This window comes from Triturus cristatus, chromosome 7 (assembly GCF_964204655.1).
Source record: "Triturus cristatus chromosome 7, aTriCri1.1, whole genome shotgun sequence".
In the NCBI taxonomy this organism is placed as follows: Eukaryota; Metazoa; Chordata; class Amphibia; order Caudata; family Salamandridae; genus Triturus; species Triturus cristatus.
Window position 1 is genome coordinate 1,232,383,455 of NC_140590.1, and position 21,762 is coordinate 1,232,405,216.

The window sequence follows — 21,762 nt, forward strand, 5'->3', positions numbered from 1 at the left end:
GACTGCCCTAATCGTGACTGTAGGATTCTAGTTCATCTGTTGAGTCTATGCCAGTACATAATGGGACAAGACATGAGGAGTTGATTAATTGGGACAATATCCAAATCCAAAAGTTGGGAGAGGCACGGGGCACTCTGAAGGAGATTAGGAATTCCCGTCACAAACCTGTTTTCGGTTATACCGAGGTCATCAGTCTCAGCATGTACCCAAATTTCTATACCATACATAGTTGTACGCTTTGCTTTAAGATTATATATCTCCACCACTGGTTCAAGGGAACACGCTTGGGCCATCTTATGCAATTTAGCTACAGCACCAGCTTCTTTTGGAGCTCTAGTGAGCATTTCCTAATACGCATGGACCAACTCATTTTGTGCGTTAACAGACCCCCAAATACACACATTCCTGCATTTGTTTGCGGGCAACACCCTGCACCATGATGTTTGCTCTGACAGATTTTTAAGGGTTAAATGCCATAAATTTAGTTTTATTAATATTGAGTTCAAGGCCACAGTCGCTGCAATAAATGAAGAAGCAATCAAGTATTGCCTGCAGGCCACGCGTGGGTAATGGCTAGAGTGGTCGACCTCAGAGCTGGGGAACCAGGTTCAAGTCTCAGCAGAGACGCTCAACATCCTGTGATTCTGGGCCAATTAAATAATCTCCCCATGCCTAACAAAAAAGTCAATGTTTCCATCTGTAACGCAACCGCTGCCCATGTAAAGCGTTCTGATACCTTCGGGTCTAGTTCGCGCTATATAAAACTCCCCTCCCTCCCCACAAAAAAAGGTGTGTCATCTGCAAAAATCAGCGCTGCAATTTTATGGAAGCCAAGTTCATGTGTATCATTACTAGCAAAATCAAGTGCGTGAGCTAGATCATTCATATGGTGGGTTAACTGTGTTGGGGTCAGCATACAACCCTGCTGGACACCAGTTTCAATGTTAATGGGGTCTGAGAGCTCACCAATATTGCTATACCTAACTCTGACAGTATTTTTTGCACGCAATCTGATATGAATGGACAAAATATTAGCAAGAACACCAATCTTTTTCAGAACTTCCCAAAGGATAGCCCTACGAATGGAGTAAAAGGCTGTTCTCAAGTTGAGAAAGACCACATACAAGTGGCCCTTGTCAAGCGTTACCGTTTTTCAATAGAGGGCACAGAAACTGAGAATTTCATCCACCATACTGACCCTGTTCCTAAACCCCGCCGGCATCTCAGAGAGAATGGAACTGTCTTTGGCCAAATCAAACAATTGCCCCAGAATTAGAAGAGAAAAGATATTCTGGGATTTATCAATAAGGCTGATGGATCTATAGTTCCTTGGATCCTCTTTACAGCTTTTTTTTGTAAACTGGGACGATCTCAGCAGTCTGCCAGGAACCATGGATCAAATAACCTGCTAGAATAGAACGGAACAGCAGCTGGAAATCGGAAGCCCAGATCAAAGGTTCTGACGTGAAGAGTTCCCCAGGGATGGAATCGGGGCCACTCGCTTTATGTGCCAGGAGCGCCACCAGTATCTTTTCGTGCTGGAAAGTCAGAGAATGACCTTCAACTGGGAGATGTGTTTATAGTAATATTAGCCCTAAAGAAAAAGGGTAATACTGGATTGTGATCACTCATAGCGGTAGGAATAGTACTGAGGTCTTATCCACCTTTCAAGAGAAATTTTATGATTGTTAGGATGTTGCACAGCCTGCTACTACCTATTACAAAGCGCCAGGGAAAAATCGAAGAACTCTTTCTAAGTCTAAAGGACTAACGTAGTGATGTTCCAGTTGCTTATCCACCTCAGCCACTGTCTGCGCCTGGTCATGCACAGCTGGTCGCCTCAAATCCTTCTGTAAGTGACGCTACCAGTGGTTACACTTTAACTTCAATCTCTACGCTACCACTTTCTAATTATACTAACCATGCTTCCAAATGTAATCCTATGGTTAGTATTTCTCCGCTAGTTAAGACAATGTATACAAATAACTCCTGCCACCTTGTCCACCCACTTCTTCGAATCAGACGTCTGCATCATCATTTGACTACCCTGGGAGTAACAGCTTTGAGGATTACTGCGACCAGTAACTATCAATTTATCACCAAACTGTTGCCCCTATGTGGCAGTCTTTGTTAATGTCTCTCCTTTGAATTATTAAAGAACAAAGTTATACACTGGCTCCACTCTAAGCATATATTCCGGCTTGCTGTGGCTGACCAAATTTTGATGACTAGGTGAGTGGGGTGGATTTGCCTGCTTAGGAAATTGTTTACGGGGATTGTACCACTATCAATTTTAAACAACCTAGAGAGAAGTCATTTTCAAGGTCAATGCCAATTGCTCCATTAATGCTAAAAAATATTGTTATACTTCCACTACGCTTTTTCCATCGCATCTACGAGGCACTGTATCGCAGCCTCGTGAGAAACCGAACATTCAACTGTCAACAGGTTGGAATTTCTCGCTTATTCTCCCTAAAGCCTTGCCAAATAAATTCCAGGACTTAAGCTCACTTCAGGATAATGATCAACTATCACAGGGGGGCTCCTTCTACCCCTCTTCCTGTGGGGGGGGGGGAGAGCAGTGGAGCCAATCTATTGCACCTAATTGTAGAACCTCCTAAATCTAATTTATTAGGTACATCTGAAACAGAGGCTTGTGCCACAGATATTAATGGCCTGACAACTGTAATTGATATTGCAGATACTGATGGCACTGCTAGGTTTCTCTCTGTAGAGCCCCCTATTACCCAATTGGGTCATGAAGGCGTATATACATTTGTCACCTGGAATGTGTGTGGGCTACAGACTAAGCTGGATATTCCAGAATGGCTTTGCATTACCTCTGCCTCGGATATTAGTTGCATACAGGCAACCTGGCGGGTGGACCCAAATCGTGTTGAAGGCTGCACTTCTCTTGGGTGCTGAACCGTCCCCAGCAGGGTATGCTAAAGAGGGGCTACAAATTTTAATTTCTAATAAATTACCTGTTGCTGTTAACAAGTTTTTAGTAGTTACACCCCACTTCCTACTTTTGTAGCTGTCAATGAAGAGTGTCTTAGACCTAGTGGCAGTCAGTTTCGACAACAATGTATTTGACACATCCTGTAACACGGTGGGCCATGTCCTTGATGAGGGATTGGAAGCCTTTCTGCGCCCTATTTATTCCAACTTCATTCTGTTATGGGCAGGTGATTTTAATACCTAGGCATGCTCCCTCTCAGCTAATGAGATATGGGTTTTTTCCAGTCACAGGGGGGTTGACCTCTCACAATCCTGCTAGATTGTAAACAACAAGACAATGGGAACTTAACTCCCTCGTTTATTGGTAGAAATATTCCTAGTATTATTGATCATGTCTTGATCTCCACCTCTGCTTGTTGTCTGGATCGTACCCCCAGTACAATTCCTACCGCTATGAGTGATCACAATCCAGTATTACCCTTTTTCTTTAGGGCTAATATTACTATAAACACTGTATGCTTAGTTATCACCCCTGTTAGACCGAATGGTGTGCGTATTAAATGGGCAGGAATAGATCCCAGCGGAGTACTATAAAAAGGAGTAGGTGGGAATACAGGAGAGTTTGATTACTGTCTTCAGACGGATGTGGGTCATGGGAAGTTGCTCTTTTTTCTTTCCACCAGATCACTTGTACAATAAATTCCCTCCTGACACGATCCCGGAGACCCACCAATATTAGCAATCGTGGATGGCTTGATCATTCATGGACCCAGGCCTCCCAGTTCTTGAAATTGGCCCTCCACCGTTCCCCAAGGGATTATACAGTTATGAAGCTTCAACGTAAAACTTATATGCAGGTATTAGTGGCTAAGAAGAAGGTGACCTAAACAGCTGAGACGAATGACATTAAGATATTAAGATATTTTGGAACACAGTAAATCCCCTTTTTTTACAAAATGATCTAATCCCGGAGCTTAACTTCTTTGTTTCTTGTGAAGCATGGGTCGCACCCTTTTCCGCCATTTTCTCTAATCAGGGGGATAATCGTCCAATTACGGGTAAGGGTGAACTAAGTAGAAATCCCTCCCCTTAAATATTAGTCTTGAGGAGGTTCTCCTTGCCCTACACCAAAGTGCCGGTGGGAAGGGCCACCAGGCCAAGATGTGGTTCCTATTTATGCATTTAAAGCCGCCAAGGATTTATGGATCCGTATTTGAACACAAGTATTTAATGCAGCAGCGGAGTGTGTAATTCCCCTCTCCTGGGCAGTCTCAATAATTGTTCCCATTTTTAAAAAGGGTGATAAATCAGACCCCAAATGCTACTGCCTGATTTCCCTCCTAGACTCATCAGTAAAACTAATGAGCACATTTCTACTATTGAGACTAGAGGAATGGGCACATAGTAACTATTTTATCAGAGGTATAGTTTGGCTTTAGAAAGTGTCTAGGGACGGTCGAGCAGTGTGTGAACCTAGAGCTGCTGATCGGAAAGTATACTAGGGCGAAACCGGGTTCCCTTTATTCTTTCTTTGCAGATTTAAGCAGTGCGTTCGACTTTGTTGACCATTCCATCCTCTGGTTAACTCGGATTTCCCTTGGTACCTCCTCAGATATCATCTGCTTCCTTACACGCCTGTATGGGAGTTTGTCATCCACAGTTCGATACGGCCCCCCTGGTGAATGCTCCACCCCCTTTAGGGTTGGGAGAGGAATCAGACAGGGATGTGTATTGCCCCCCTTCTGTTTTCACTCTTTATTAATAGAGTATTTGGTGTTCTTCAGGCTCTGCAGGCCGATGCACCCAGCGTCGCCAGCCGTTCCATACCTGTGCTGTTAAATGCAGATGATACGGTTTTAATATCTCAGACACCCATCAACCTACAGAAGCTGGTGAATGCCTTTGGGGCCTTCATGGAAGCCAAGAAGATGGTGATTAATAAAACCAAAACTTATACCATGGCTGCGGAAAAAAAGAAATGTAGACTAATTTTCATTGGGGATGCACCGGTAACTAGAGTAAATTCTTTCTGTTATTTGGGTATTTTATTCAATAACAACAGTACTTGGTCCCAGCAGATCCTAAAGGTCAGAACAAAGATGAGTAGAAATTGTCACGCACTCTTTAGGTTCTCTCACAAACTGGGCAGTCCACCTGTAAAGGAGATGGTAGTTTTTAAACACATGCAACTGGACAGTGGACCAATTCACATGAAAGAAACACCAACCATGAAAGTAATACCAGTACTTAATACACCATTAGGTCAGTCTGTGTGCATACTCCAAAAAGGCCCTCTGTCCAAGGGCACCACCCTAAACAGCAGGGTAAAAATCACAATAAAACAAAATCAAAGCTGCACCACTTAGCCTATTAATTTTTTATATACACAATTCAAAATGTTCAGTTCGTATTGAGACGGTAGCATTTGCTTCTTTATTGAATCTTTTTTTTACAAGCCACAGCCAACGCATTTCGTTCTTAGACAGAACATCTTCAGGGCTGTAATTAAAAAAACACATATAAAAATACACTCGAAAAAAGACTATCACATGTACAGGCTCAAATATATACATCATATGTCTGGCATGTATGTGTACAACAACACAAAATTGTAAACATGCATCTCCAAGGGGACCTGTTAACAATTTCATCCAATCAGAATACCATACATCACCCTACTTTTGGAAAATGTATCCAAATTAACCCGAATCTGACCTTGTGATAACTATATCTAAAAGGGTTTATACCCAATAGTTAGTGCCAATCTCTCAAACATTGGAAACTATCATTTCGTTACAAAATGATTAATGATCCATAAAAGATCTGAACCAAAGGTCCATTCATAAATTACAGACAGCTATTTTTCCAATTATAAAAAGTTGTTTTACATATAATAATACATCAGCCTAAGGTACCATAAATAATGGCATACAGACTTGAATGCGTGTTTCATTAAATGGCAAAAACCCCTTAATATCCATCCTGAATGATAAGAATGAAGGGACAGACAATGACTCAGATTGCCTAAAGTCAGGCGACACCAATCAAAAAGCTTCAAAATGAAATAAATATAATTATATATATATATTGTATATATACTCAAGGACATAAAAAACAACAAGCTGAGCAATGAAGAGGGACATACCAATTTTAGACACTTGCAAAATTGTGTCCAGTAACAGTTCTACGTCAAAAGAATTATTTTGACGTAGAACATACCTTGAGTATATATACAATATAAATTTTTTTCATTTTGAAGCTTTGTGCTTGGTGTCGCCTGACTTTAGGCAATCTGAGTTATTGTCTGTCCCTTCATTCTTAACATTCAGGATGGATATTAAGGTGTTTTTGCTATTTAATGAAACACGCATTCAAGTCTGTATGCCATTATTTATGGTACCTTATGCTGATGTATTATTATATGTAAAACAACTTTTTATAATTGGAAAAATAGCTGTCTGTAATTTGTGAATGGACCTTTGGTTCAGATCTTTTATGGATCATTAATCATTTTGTAACGAAATGATAGTTGCCAATGTTTGAGAGATTGGCAATAACTATTGGGTATAAACCCTTTTAGATATAGTTCTCACAAGGTCAGATTTGGGTTAAGTTGGATACATTTTTCAAAAATAGGGGTGATGTATGGTGTTCTGATTGGATGAAATTGTTAATGGTCCCCTTGGAGATGCATGTTTACAATGTTGTGTTGTTATACACATACATGCCAGACATATGATGTATATATTTGAGCCTGTACATATGATAGTCTTTTTTTCGAGTGTATTTTAATGTGTTTTGGCATGAAGAAGTTCTGTCTAAGAACGAAACGCTGTGGCTTGTAAAAAAAAAAAAGATTCAATAAAGAAACAATTCTACCTTCTCAATACGAACTGAACATTTTGAATTGTGTATATAAAAAATTAAGGAGATGGTAGTTATATACAAGGCTGGGGTAGGGGGTCCACTGCCACTTTTGGGGCAGGGTGTGGGGTTATACCCCAAGTTACCCCCTTCAGGTAGAGGAAATAATTTCCTAAAATTTTTGTTAAGTCTACCTGTTTCTGCTTTATCCCTTATTGCGCATAAGCAGGCTGACATGCTATACCCGGAGGAGCTGCTTCTATTAAAACCTGGATTATTTATGCTCTTCATATGGTCTAAAGAGGAGACAGGTTTTACTAAATCGATTTTTTTAGATCCTAAAATGAATACTTGCCCACCAGACGAGACCTTCTCCCTGTGATGGTCTGTTCAAACAACGCACTCAGTACTTTATGTTGTTCTGTGATTTTTGTTATAATCTTAGGAGTTACTACCTTAAGCCAAGTTTTCTCGCACAGAAGATCTGTGATTATTAAAATTGACTGAGTATCTGTTTGCATTGGGAGATCCTTTTGTGTGTTGTAATGCCACTCTTTTTTATAAGGGGGCAATTAACCTCAGGAAAAGTAATGTATGCTAGACTGAATATGGGTTGAGGCATATGGTTGACTTTTTAACATTCGTCGTATATATTTGTTTTGATGCTGAATATTTACTTATGTACTTTTATGGCTGTTTTTTAAACTGCTGAATAAAGTTTATTGAATTAACCTCTTGAGTGCCCATGACGAGATGGTCTCGTCATGGGCCGCGGTTGCGCTGTGCCCATGATGAGACTATCTCGTCATGAGCCCCGCCCGCTAATGAAACGCCCGGCACAGGGCGTGGAAAGGGCGGGGCACTCAAGGGGTTAAAACTAATTGACTCCTATCTCTATAATGGGACCGGCTTACTAAAAGAAATAAGAGCAATGACTGGTTCACCATACAATGGCACTTTTTTTTTTAAAGAAAGACCTCCAAAGTGAGGCCTCAAAAAAATATATAACAAATGTCTCTGATGCACTGGAGTTTTCAGGGGGTACATTAATTTCGAAGCATGGTTATCCTAGAGAGTTTGTGAACGCTACCAAACACAGCAGTTGGTGGCCATTCAGACTCACTCATGTATCGCTCCTTTCCTTCCTGAAAATCGTTTTTGATTTACTCCTGGCAAAGACAATGTGTGTGGATGTTGTATGTCTGCATGGAGGATTATGATTTTCAGTATTTTGTGTTCAGCCTTTTCTCACTCCCATCCGGTGCAGCTGCAGTCCCAAATTCCCGCACTGCAATACCTGGCCTTTACATTAAGGTAACTCCTGTTCAGGCATGAGCTCATTTGCACAGATAAAGAAGTGAAACAGAGAGGCTCATTATCACTTTGCACCTCTTATTTATAATTTCTTGGAAATTAGGCCAGCCGGTTCCAGGAAGCAGGCACTTCATTGATCTTAATCAAAATTCATGTTTCCTTCTAGCTGCTCCACATATGAGTAGGGAATAACTGTAGGCAACCTCACCTTTCCTGTGTCTTCCATTAGATGCATTTTTTATTTAAACAAGGAACAAGAGCAACCCATATGTCCCTGTGAACTGGGTATAGCTAGTCAGCCAACAAAAAAAATTCACAAGGAACTCATTTGAACAACAGATATGAAGATAAGGCAAAGTGTTTTTCTTTCTTTATACCAAAATTAGAGTTTGTATTTAGAATGGGGAGGTATGTCCTTCTAACTCTGTTATTATATTGGATCAATATAGAATCAATCAAAGTTTTGAAATTGAAGCCCACAAACAAATGAATTTCTCTCAAGCTCACTTCAGCCGAACATGGGCGTAGTTTTTATTTAGCAAACAACAATCATAAGAAAAAAAAAAGAGTAAAACAACTACTGTGTATTCACACTATATATATAAGATAGAAAGTGATCCAAGTGACTTTTGTGCCCCAGGGTAGTGACCAAAACCAACAGTGACATATTATACAGTGACTAATAAAAAGAAGCAGTTGGTTATTGGAGCAAACGGGGAGGTCCCTTATGGAATCAATTGTCAATCTACTTAATAAGAATTTTTTCTAGGACTCTCCCTTTTTGTAGTCGATGACATTTCAACACTCGTGTTACGGGGTCTCTTCGGGACAAGGGATTCTGTGGACCCAGGCATTTACATTTGGCTGAAGGTTTTAGAATAGACCGTCTTGATGTTGATGGTCAAGAATTAGTGACCCTGTGATGGGTCAGGCAGACTCCGGCAAGGAATCCGACAAGTGTAGAGTGCAATTTGATGTCTTATCTCAAAGTACCAAGCGCTAAGAATCAGGTATGTTAATATAGGGCACTGGTCACCCTAGAATTTAGATATAGGGCACTGGTCACCCTGTCATATTAGTATAGCAACCTTGTGCTAAGATCAGGCAAGAGGGAGGGGCTCTGGTCACCCGGGAAATCAAATACGTTTCCCTTGTGCTGCAATCAGAATTAATGGAGTCCAGCTTCAAGAAACAGGTAAGTTAATGTGGGGGCACTGGTCACCCTAGCAAAGTGATTAAGGGCATTGGTCATCCTGTCATATTAGTATAGCAACCTTGTGCTAAGATCAGGCAAGAGGGAGGGGCACTGGGGAAATCAAATAAGTTTCCCTTGTCCTGCAATCAGCATTAAAGGAGTCTCAGTAAGGAGTATCGTCTCTCAAAAGCATCAATGTAAGGAATTGCGATTCCTTAATAGCGATTTTTAAGGCATCGCTATGAAGGACTCGCAATTTCTCTAAATAAATTGCGATTCCTACACATTCCCTATTAACGAATCGCAAATTGTGACTGGCTAATAGGGAATGCCTAGAGGCCCAAAGGAATGAATGGGAAACCACTCGCAATTCCGATTACCAAAAAGGTCATCGCAAATTGCGCATGCAATTTCAAGGGTGATAGAGGGGCCAAAAGGCCACCCTGATTCATCCCCAAAACTGGCATATGTGCACATGTGGCGCCCCCACATGCCCTAAGGGCATGTGGGTGCGCCACATGACACTTAGAAAAATGAAATTCCTAGCAGCTTTCTAAGGAATTGCAGATTACCATCAATTTGAAGTTGGTGGTAATTTGCGATTCCTTAATGCTAAGTCGCAATCTCAGATTGCTTCTTGCATGGCATTTAAGGAATCGCAAATTGCGATTCCCTAAATGCATTCGCAAAATAGATCATCGCAAATTTTGCGATGGCCTATTTTGCAATTGGGTCTGGGCTTGATGCATCCCAAATGGCTAATTACCAGTCGCAAAGGGGCCGATTCGCAGAATCAGCCTCTTTGCTACCAGTAATTAGCTTGATGCATGTGCCTCTTTATCTCTTCCTATTAGTCAGTCCTGTGTGCTTTTCTAAAGCTCCCACAGCTAAACTGCAGTTCATTCTCTGACTTCTATTGAACTGGCTCTCCGTAAAGCATCTGTTTCCTTCGTCCTAATACCTGGGGAACAAATGCTGTTGTTTAGGGACCAATATACTGCACATTCTAATTGATATGATTCAATGTAATCAATTTTATCTATCTAGCCTGCTAACAGGAAAGAACCCCCGCAGTCTGGGTTCCTCCAATGATGTAAAACATATGAACAGGTTAGAACATGAACTGTCTCCCCCATTCCACAACAGGTGTGCTCCTAAGAAGGGAGATTACTCAACTGAACCAACATCCCCACAAGTTAGTCCCACAAATTATGTTAACCAGTTGTTGACTTATTAGGGTTCCCAGTTTTATGGTATTTATTTTTCTACCATTTCCTTCTGTATTTATCCATATTTTTTTGCCCATCTTATTGGTATTTATCCAAATTTACTTAGTGTTTTGAGAATATATGGAGTCACAAAATGGTATATTTCCACATGTATTTAACTGATAAACATGCACTTATACTTTGCTGCCTGTCACATTTTTGAAAATTAAGCAGCCAAATATAGCAAAACACTACACCTACAGGTAAATATGAGCATTATAATACAAATATGTTACCATACACCTGCATTTAGGGAAATCTCAACCTATGTTTAACTTTCCATGCTGCCTATTTGCTCAGCTGTTGTCCTAGAAATCACGAAAAACAACATGGAGAGTCACCCACAAGAAGCACAATTTTCTTTATTTTTCCGCTTTAAAAACTAAATGCAGACAGGAAACACTTTGTTTTCTGTCTGTAATTATCTGTAAAGATCAGTAAAAACGAAAAATCAGGAGCCTTAGTTATAATCCACCACACTCATTCCACCTGTCCACTAGAGGTTCTGTAGTTCCAGGTGGTCACTTTCAGGCAGGAGTCCTGACCTTCAGGTTAAAGTCTGCTGATACAGTGTACACCCCACACGGACAGGATTATCATTTTCTCCTCTTGGTATGATTAGCTGGTCCACATTAGGACATGCAAGTAGCATTGGGTCTTATTCAGGTTGTCCACCATCATCTGCCCCATTGCGAACTGGATGCCAAGGGCTACAGAGTCATAGCTTTGGTTTCACTGCACATTGCTAGATCTCTTCAATGGTGGCTGGTGAATACGAATTCGTTGATGGGGTTCAACTTTAATCCTCGAGTACCTGTAGTGTTGATGCCAGAATGAATGGCTGAGAAGTGCAGCTGGGTTATTTAGGTACTCTGGAATATTTTCTCTGATGGAGTCAGCTGGGTCTTCTAACTGCCCCGATATGATGCTTACCGTCCAAGACACTCAGGCCTTCCTCTGTGGGGGTGGGGTGGGGCTGTGGTTATCAGACACACAACATTGTAGCCATGACCCGGGTGATAAGGAAGAGGGCGCTCACTCTCCTGCTGGGGCACAGGTGGTGTGATACCTGAAAAACATTCTCTTTCAAGGCCTCTTGCATGCACCCTGGGATGAAAAACATGAGGACAAACTCTCCGAGCTCCATGTCCTCCTCCTTAGTAATGAGTGTGGAGATTGTCCTATTTCATCAAGTTTATCTGAGATGTAGGTCTCCAATTTCATATTCCCCTTCCTTTTAAGTTCTAACCTCAAACAGCTTTTAGCTATCTGCTGCTGAAGGCCAACTGTATACAATACCAATACTTAGGGTGGTCTTTGCGTAAGCCCATTTCTTATTATTGATTGACTTTCTAGTCAATGTTATTTACTTGCTTCCTATTCGATGACTTTCCTTCTTCTTGTGTTTGTCCTGCCCCCTACAGCATTGCTTCTTTGCCATCCTTTTGACTGGATGACTTAAATCCTTCCATGCTTACATTAAGGGAAATGTTTTTCTTTTTCTATCACCATTCAATTCGAGAGCATGCATTTTGTTGATCTTTTACTTTTGTGCTGCTTTTCCCCTCAAAATTGCCGCCCCACGGCTCTCCTTGTTGCTCCCCTTCCCAGCAAATCCAGTGCTCCCCCAACCAGCCCCATTCTTCTTTTTTCTTTACTTTTTTTTAAAGTTTCAATCTCTCTGCCAAGTACTCTGTTATTCCACCCCCTCCACTTCTGCACTGCTCACCCTGCTCAGTGGCGTTTTCTTACTACCCCCAGGTTACCCCTCTCATTCCTCTGTTCCCCTCCACATTGCTTCCTTTTTTTTTATTACTTTTTTTCTATACCGGAGGGCACCAAAACTGCAATTTGCTACCAGATCGTTCCTCTTTCTTAGATGTACTTCCGTGCATACTTTTGTTCAATTTACCACTCCAAGACTGGTGTTCGCCATCTTGGAACATGTTAGTTTAAAAAAACAAAAAGCTGCTCCAGTGTCATGACGTATGGACGATTGTATGAGATCACGCTGCAGATTTGTTTTTGCGATTGGGATGCAGTTTCGCATTAGCAAACAAGCATTTTGTTTCTTTTTTGCTAATGCGGAACAGCATCATCAAAAAGCACTTGTAAAGCCGGAAGTTTGGGTAATGCAACAGAAATGCAAGACATATCGGCTTTGTTGTCCATTAGGTGGTGCATTTGAGATGATGCACACGATACAAACAAGCGACAAGTATAATTGTGCACATTTTCTACGTTAGACTAAATATGTATACTTTGAAATTTACTCTGTGAGCGCGTGCATTGGCGACTTATTGCTTGTGTACTTCCAATCCAAGGTGTAAAAGTTCAGTCATGAGCCCCTCGTTGAGACCACCTTTGATGTTGTCTATTAGATGTTGTGACAGTGAAGCGAATGTGCACTTACTTGTAAATGGATATGAATACGTGCTACAAACTGGTATTTTTGTTAATTGGTTTATCTTCCTTTGGTTTCTTTTGTTTTGTACCTTTTGTCGCGTGCTCCTGGGGCGGCGTTTTCATTCAAAACGTCTTGATACTATTAGTTATTGCACTTCCTTCTCAGATGTGTCCCCCTAGACACAGCTAGGGATCCGTTTTATCCTTCTTTAAAAATATTTGAGGCGACTCATAGTAAATTGAATTTCAGTTCATGTATTTTATTCATACATTGTGAATATTCATATTGAGTTAGCCATTCTTGTATATGGACTGTTTATTCCTATGCATTTCGGGTATGAATACCCTTCGTCAGGGATTAGTCCTGCAGTCAGAATATAAAGTATCATAAACAACTGTGCACGATATATTATCAGGTAATGTCACATTTAGTTGTTGTACTCGTTTAGGTAAACCGGTAAAGGCTATATTTGTGTACATTCATTGTTGCATTGAGAAAAATTAATCGTGTGTTGTTAAAGACGCGAATTTCATCTCTTTTCATTCGCCGTTCAGTGCGAGAAGAGCATTATCAAATTATGGTGCGCGATACTGGAAGTGGTTTTAAAAAAAACTTTCAAACCGTGTGAGTAAATGAAATAAATAGTGTAACTGATGTTTTAACTGCCATATGTATGTGGCATATGTGCCCATGAGTTTTCGTTGTGTTAAATGATTTGGTGACCAGTTCGTGATAGAAAAAAAAATTCAGTTATGAGCCCCTCGTTGAGACCACCTTTGATGTTGTGACAGTGAAGTTTGGGGTGCAATCCGGGCCCATGTGGAAAGGGCTCTCGAGCTCTGCCTCCACGCCAGCATGCAGGGAAGTCCAGTTCTTGAAATGGAAAAATAGAAGTGCAGGTACTCTGTAACAGAGTACATGCTTATTTATGAGAAGTGCCGATACTCTCCAATTAAAAGTATTACGTCTCTCTTAAGAAGTGCAGGTACTTTCCCTCCCAAAATAGAAAAGGGCCGGTACTTGGACAGTATCGGCCCAATTGAAAGCACTGGGAAGTCCCATTTGCTAGTGGAAAACCCCGGCATACCAAGAGGCGAATGTGCACTTACATCACCACTTGGCAGGAAAGCGCAGCATGTCAAAAGACAGCTCAACAATCCTCGGCTGTTTCCGCATACTTCGAGTTGACGAAGATGCTCTCTCTTGACTGGGGATCCGAGACAGCTCTAATAAAACGCTATTGCAGGAGCTTAGCTTAACTACTCCAGAATCACCCCATCTGGGAATCACCTTCAGCTTGCTAGCGTGTGCTAAAATAAAGGAAACATTAATCACATGTGTTTATGGTGGGTGTCTTGCTTGGCAGGGTCCCTGCACCGCAGCATGCATGAGCTCGGCGTGAGTGGGAGGAATGCAGGGCTGCTGGGCGTTTGCTCTGCTGGGGCTGAGTCAATACATTCTTCCACCTGCTCCCCACGGGATGGGACTCGCAGTCTCGGCACCTGACACATGTTTCATATGGCTGGGGTGTGTTATCTTCTCACGCCCAGAGCTTGCGACACCACGTCAGACCTGCAAGCTATGTTGCTCTCGCTTTGGAAAAGTCAGACTCCCGCTTGCTTTTACCCCCGAGTAACATGTTTTCTTGTGTGAGAGCTTAAAAGGAAACCCCCACCAAAGATACTGTACTGTAGAAGCGTATATATGTAGGACTCTACCCCGGGCGAGGCACGGGTGTAACTAAACACTCTAAATAGTGCGGTACAAAGCCAGTATGTTTCGTGGCAAAATATTAGGACGCGACAATTTACGCAGTTCTTGTTCACAATCACTTAGTACTTAACAATTCAATAAGTCTGATGTTTTAGTTATAGCGCCTGGAAGCCTTGGATGGTGTTAGGGCGTTCTGCGGACTAACACAATTTGGGCGGGAGCACGGTATAGCGAGGACCAGAACAGCATGAGGTGGCGTAGTTTGACATGTGTAGTATGCAGTAAAAAGGCAGGCACAGTTTAACATTGCAAATAAACTATGGTCAATGTATCTCAATACCTTAAAATAGCACAACATAACAGTAGGCAGCATAACGTGAGAAATCATATTAGACCAAAGGATATTCTACTGTCATGAAGGATACCCCGGTATGCTACAGCTAGAGTATGTAGCACGAGAACTACGAAGTTACAGTACAGCATGGCGAGATAGCAGCAGAGCACACTATAAACGTACACATTTTAGTGCAACGAAACTTTAGCATGGTACTGAAGCGTTGTATTCATGTATTTATTTACCTTGTAGAGAGCGGCGGCCTGCTGCAGCGGCAGGAGGCTGTGGCCGGAGTGCTCCGGGGTGCAGGCGGCATGCCCGGGCACCACGGCTACGTCCTCGACGCAAAAGAGGAGCTGCCTACCGGCCACGTCGGCCGCCTCCTTCTCGCGGTGCGTGTCGGCCAGGCGGCCCAGCGTGCGGACAGGTGTGTATTTCCTTCCGGGGTGCTCGCGCTTGCACATAGGGCACGTGCAGACGTCCACGCTGGCCCAGTAGCGGTCGATGCATTCGCGGCAGAAGTCGTGCGAGCACTCCAGCACCACAGGCTCGCGGAAGAGCTCGTGGCAGATGGGGCAGCTCAGCTCCAGGGCGATGTCCTCGGAGGGCACCAGGCCGGACATGGTTCCCGCTCACCGTGCTGTGCGAGTCTCTATGCCAAGCGCTCCTCGACACTTATGAACCTGGACAGGCTCCGAGCAGCTCCCAGGCGCCCACGTTTCCTCGTTCCGCGAGAGCCTACTCCTTGTACCACGTGACAGAGTTCATTCATAATCTGACTCTCGAATACCTGCGCTATGAGCACCTGAGGCTCCCCACGCCCTCAGACAGGACTGCATTGTGCTGGGGGAGGGCACGGGCACTCGTTCCTGGGGAGGGGCGGGAATCATCACCAGACTTTGACTCAGAGAAAGACAGAAAGGGGAAGAAGACAAACATCGGGAAAACGCGACAAAGGGAGGAATCATGGATGTAAAACTTGTATGAGTGATCTAAAAGAGACCCTCAGTGTGAGAAAGAGGCACGAGGGTGATTCACACATTCGACGCAGTCATCCATAACAACGAACAACAGTATCGACGCAAGCAGTTTTACTATATATAGTCCATGCATGCCAATAGACTCGATTCACGCTGGAGACTCCCTATTTTTAAGACAAATTTGGCTTTATTTAAACTGTTTCCCGCCTAAAATTCCCGCTGCTTTAATATTAGGCTGTGGGGAAAATACATTTCCCGAATTTTCTTTCAGAATCAACCACTTTCCTGCTCTAAAATGTTGTCATGTATGATAGTCTTTGTAGCAGGTTAGCTGTCCTGCTCTCTAGAGGATATCTGGGTGTAGCTATGTTAGACGGACCGGGAGGGTCGGCCGAGGTCAGGGGGAGAGGTCTCCGGGGAGAGCCGTCTCCAGCGATCGTACAGACAAGTAACTTCCCCCCCACAGACAGACACCACACAAGGATAAGATTTAGCGTTCTTTATATGCACTTCTTAAGGTACGATGAAATAGTACAAGGAGGTCTGGACTCAGGGGTCCCCTCGATTTAGGTCTCTTAGGATAGGGAAGGGGTAGCGGGACAGTCTGTTTACCAGTCAGGTAGTTCGGATGAGATGATGGTTAGCTCACAATCCTCGAGCTTGGTGGTGTAGCTGGTACGGGCCGCGGCAGCGCCAGCAGGTCCCGGTAGAGATGGTCGATACACGGTCCGCGGCAGCGCCAGCAGGTCCCAGTGAAGATGGTCGATGTACGGTCCGCGGCAGCGCCAGCAGGTCCCGGTGAGGATGGTCGTTACAACGGGCCGCGGCAGCGCCAGCAGGTCCCGACGAGGATGGATGTTGCAGAAGGCCGCGGCAGCGCCAGCAGGCAGGACGATAGTTCGCAAGATAGGGCTACGGCAGCGCCAGTAGTCCGTCAAGGCTGAGTTCTCTCGGTGTCTCTCGACTCCAGGATACAACTGCCATCCTGCTCCGGAGCTGCTCCAGTTATAGGGCAGGCGCCCTTTGATGTCCGGGCCCTCGCACTTGGAGGTCGGAGGGTCCGGGATGAAGGTGTCCAGACACCCAGCAGGGGGTGGAGCCAGCGCTTGGGGGAGCTGGAGGCGATCGGCACCTGGCGGGGGAAGAGCTCTTGACGCTTCGTTCTCCCATTGACCTGCCAAGTGGTCCGCTCACCTCCTGGGTGGAGGGTGGTGCCGGGATGTCGGGGCCGGCCAGGCCCAGGGTTAGGGTCGGGGGGAGGCCACGCGGCCTCGTGGTGCAGGGCCCAAGATGGCGGCTTGACCCGGCCGGGGAAGCCGGTGGGGCTGGGGCCCGTGATGCATGGAGGTCCGAGGGCAGAAGTTCCGTCGGGAGACGGGGTGCAGGTGCTTTTCGTGGGTCACGCCTGGCGGGCCGGAGCTTGGGCCCTGTCGTGCGGGGAGGGAGCAAGCCCTTCGTGTGGCCTGTCCAACATGCGTCCCCCCCAGCTGAAGGCGGGGAGAGTCACCCATCTTCCTGGGGACTCTCCTCGTCGAGGCGGAAAAATCGTGACAGGCCATCCGCGTTGGCGTGGTCTTGGCCCGGTCGGTGCTCCACGGTGAAGTCCATTCCCTGCAGGGAAATGGACCAGCGCAATAGTTTTGGGTTCTCCCCCCGCATCTGCATCAGCCACTGCAGGGGTCGATGGTCGGTTTGTACCCGGAAGTGGGTACCGAAGAGATAGGGCCGGAGCTTTTTGAGGGCCCACACCACTGCGAAGGCCTCCCTCTCGATGGTGCTCCAGCGCTGTTCTCGGGCCAGGAGACGTCGACTGATGAAGGCCACCGGCTGGTCATGACCCTCGGGGTTTAATTGAGAAAGAACGGCCCCGATGCCGTGGTCGGAGGCGTCTGTCTGTACCACGAATTCCCGACTGTAATCGGGGGCCTGGAGCACAGGGGCGGTGCACAGGGCGGCCTTCAGCTTCTCGAAGGCCGCTTGACAATCGGGGGTCCAGTTAATCCGCTTTGGTTGGTTCTTGGACGTGAGACCCGTGAGGGGCCCCACGATGCTGCCGTAGTCCTTCACGAACCGCCGGTAGTAGCCGGTGAGCCCCAAGAAGGCTCGGACCTCGGTCTGGGTGACGGGGGGCTGCCAGGACTGGATGGCAGCAATCTTAAGTTGCAGCGGGGCCACCAGCCCGCTTCCCACTTGGTGCCCAAGGTAGGTCACGGACCCTTGGCCAATTTGGCATTTGCCGGCCTTAATTGTGAGGCCGGCCCGCTGGAGGGCCTGTAGGACCTCTTGGAGGTGGAGGAGGTGGTCGGACCAGTGGCGGCTGTATACAGCGATATCGTCCAGGTAGGCAGCGCTGAACTCTTCGAGCCCCGCCAAGACCTGGTTCACAAGGCGTTGAAACGTGGCGGGGGCATTCTTCATGCCGAAGGGCATGATCTTGAATTGGTAGTGGCCATCGGGGGTAGAGAAGGCTGACCGTTCCTGAGCCCGGGGTGTGAGACCGATCTGCCAGTAGCCCGCTGTTAGGTCGAAGATACTGAGGTAGCGGGCGGCCCCCAGCCGGTCGATCAGTTCGTCCGCTCGGGGGATCGGATGAGCGTCGGTCCGGGTGACAGCGTTCAAGCCCCGGTAGTCGACGCAGAATCTCAGTTCAGGTGTGTTGCCGGGGGCAGCGGCTTTGGGAACCAATACAACCGGGCTGGCCCAGGGACTGTCCGAGGGCTCGATGACCCCGATCGTGAGCATTTTGGCCACTTCCTCCTGTATGCAGGCCCGTACCCGATCTGGTACGCGGTAGGCCCGGTGTCGAATAGGGGGACTGTCCCCGGTGTCCACGTCGTGCAAACACCAAGGGGTGACCCCGGGGGTGAGGGAGAACAGTGTAGCGAACCGCAGCAGGAGGTTTCGGCAGCCCTGGCGTTGCTCCGAGGTGAGGGCGTCAGAGAGCCGGACCCCGTCCACGGAGCCGTCATTCTCCTGAGTCTTCAGGAGATCCCGGAGGGGTTCAGAGTCTTCCTCTGCCCCACTGTCCGTAGCCATCAGGAGGCTGAGTTCTGAGCGCACAAAGTGTGGTTTGAGTCGGTTGGTGTGGAGGACCCGAAGGGGGTTTCGGGAGGTCCCCATGTCGATGAGGTAAGTGACGGGGCTTTTGCGCTCGACCACTTTGAAGGGCCCCGTCCACTTATCTTGCAAGGCACATGGTTCGGTGGGGGACATCACCCACACTTGTTGACCAGGCTCGAACTCAACGGAGGAGGCATTGTGATCATACCATCTCTTCATGTCCTCCTGGCTGGCCTCGAGGTTCGCCTTGGCCATCTCTCTGAAGCGCCGGGTCTGATTGCGTAGGGCCAGGAGGTATTTGAAGACGTCTGGAGGGGTCTTTAGGGGGGCCATCTCCCAACCTTCCTTGACTAGGCTGAGGGGCCCTCGCACAGGGTGCCCGTACAGGAGTTCGAAAGGGCTAAAGCCGAGGGACTTCTGGGGGACTTCTCGGTAGGCGAAGAGGAGGCACGGGAGTAGGACATCCCACTGGCGACGGAGGGGCTCTTCCAATCCCCCAATCATCCCCTTGAGAGTGCGGTTAAAACGCTCCACTAGTCCGTTCCCTTGGGGGTGATAGGGGGTCGTGAATCTGTAGGTGACCCCGCATTGTTGCCAGAGGGACTTCATGTATTTGGAGATAAAGTTCGTGCCTCGGTCGCTGACGACTTCTCGGGGGAAGCCCACCCGGGAGAAGATCCCCATTAGGGCCCGGCCAACCACCGGAGCTGTCACGGTCCGTAGGGGCACCGCCTCGGGGTAGCGGGTGGCATGGTCCACCAGTACCAGGATGAACCTGTGTCCTTGTGCCGTGCGGGGGTCCAGAGGCCCCACAATGTCTATTCCTACCCTTTCGAACGGGGTGGTGACCACAGGGAAGGGTTGCAGAGGGGCTTTCAGCTTCCGACCACTCTTCCCGCTGGCTTGGCATGTAGGGCAGGACCGGCAGTGGTTCAGGACGTCGTTCCTCATTTTCGGCCAGAAAAAGTGGGTCACTAGGCGACTGTAAGTTTTGTCCTGGCCCAGGTGTCCAGCCAGGGGGACATCGTGGGCCAGATTGAGTAAGAAGTCTCTGAAGCGGAGAGGTACCACCAGCACTCGACCGGCCCCTAGCTCTGCGATTCTTTGTTCGCTGTATAGCAGGTCGTTATCCCAGTAGACCCAGTGAGATCCGGTGGAGTCCCCTACGTTCTGGGCGCTGGCTTGTTGGCGGAGTCCCTCGAGGGAGGGGCAGGTCTTTTGTTCCTGGCGGAACTGTTCTTGGGTGGGCCCCCCTTCTTGACGCCACTGAGCCAGGCCGGGAAAGTCCTGGGGTTGCGCGTCCCCTTCGGTCGTTGGTTCTGGGGGGCTGGCCTCGTCGTGGTCTTCTACTGGGGCGACCGGGGGCGGAGGTGCTGGCCATTCCGGTTCTTCTGATCGGGGGACGGCATGGGCGGCCATGGACCGGGTGGTTATGCAGGCCCAGTCCGGGAGGCCCAGCATCCCCAGGTGCTCTCTTCTCTCGACGGTGGCCCACGGGGAACTTTCGAGGTCATTCTCCAGGAGGCAGTCCACGGGGGCATCGTCCCGGACCGTCACCTTCAACAGGCCGGAGACCCCTCCCCATTCGAATGGGACGCAGGCCATTTGGCACATACTTTCAGAATTGTCGGCTGAGCGGACGGGGCAGAGAATGTTCGGCAGGATCTGCTCGGGCTTCACCAGTTGACAGCGGACGGCCGTCACACTGGCGCCTGTGTCACGCAAGGCCTCGGCCCGATGTCCATTAATGGTCACCCACTGACCGTATTTCCTGGTGTTGGCGGGTAGGGGAGCCCGCGGGACCATGTCTCTTCCCCCTAGGCACGCCAGGACAATGGCGGCCGGTTCCCACTCTTGCTGGGCCGGCTCATACTCTTCCTGTTCCTCCGATAATCGCTCTTCCCCCAGGGCGGCGGCAGCTACCTGGCGGGGCTTGGGTGTTTGGTTCTGCGGGCAGCTTGGGTCATTGGCGTAGTGGCCGACTCGCTGGCATCGGTGGCACGTGACGTTGGCTCGGAACCCAGGACGCATCGGGGGGTTGCCCCGGCCGGCCGGAGGCGGGGTGCTGGCCACGGGTGTTGCCGGCAAGGCGTCTCTCCCTCGCCCCTGGCCTCCTCCTCCTCCCCGAGGACGGTGCTGGCCTTGGTTGCTTCGGTTCTGCTCGTGTGGCCCTCTCCGGCCCACTCGGGTGCTTTCCCATCGGTCAGCTTCGGCGGCGAGCTGCCGGGGGTCAGTCAGCTTGCTGTCGAGGAGGTGCTGCCTGAGCTCGACGAAACAGTTGTTCGACAGGTGCTCCCATACCATAAGGTTAAAGAGTTGCTCGTAGGTCGTGACATGGCTCCCCTTGATCCAACCCTCGAAGGCACGGCTGAAATAGTTAACGTACTCCACCCAAGTTGTGCCCGGGATCCGGGTGCAATCTCTGAACCTCTGGCGGTACATCTCGGGTGTGAGGCCGTAGCGGGTGAGGAGGGCAGCCTTCATGTGGTCGTAGGACGACATTTGGTGATCTGGGAGCTGTAGCAGGGCATCGCGACCTTCGTTGACGAACCTCCCCCATAGTCCGGCTCCCCAATCACTCCGGTCGATCCGGTGGGAGGTCATGGCGATCTCGTAGGCTTTGAACCACTGTTGTATGTCGTCTTCTCGGACGTACTCGCGGACAA

At 47.3% G+C, this 21,762-nt stretch overlaps 1 protein-coding gene across 1 annotated transcript in view; it reads right to left on the reverse strand.

The window, feature by feature from the left end:
* Positions 1 to 15,863, reverse strand: part of LOC146811696 (zinc-binding protein A33-like) — a 35,628-nt gene extending 19,765 nt beyond the window's left edge. Inside the window, exon 1 of the mRNA XM_085618669.1 lies at positions 15,302 to 15,863. Within this exon, the coding sequence (XP_085474795.1) occupies positions 15,302 to 15,679 (378 nt within the window). The 5' untranslated portion in view covers positions 15,680 to 15,863. The remainder of the gene's footprint in view (positions 1 to 15,301) is intronic.
* Between the last annotated feature and the right edge of the window lie 5,899 nt (positions 15,864 to 21,762).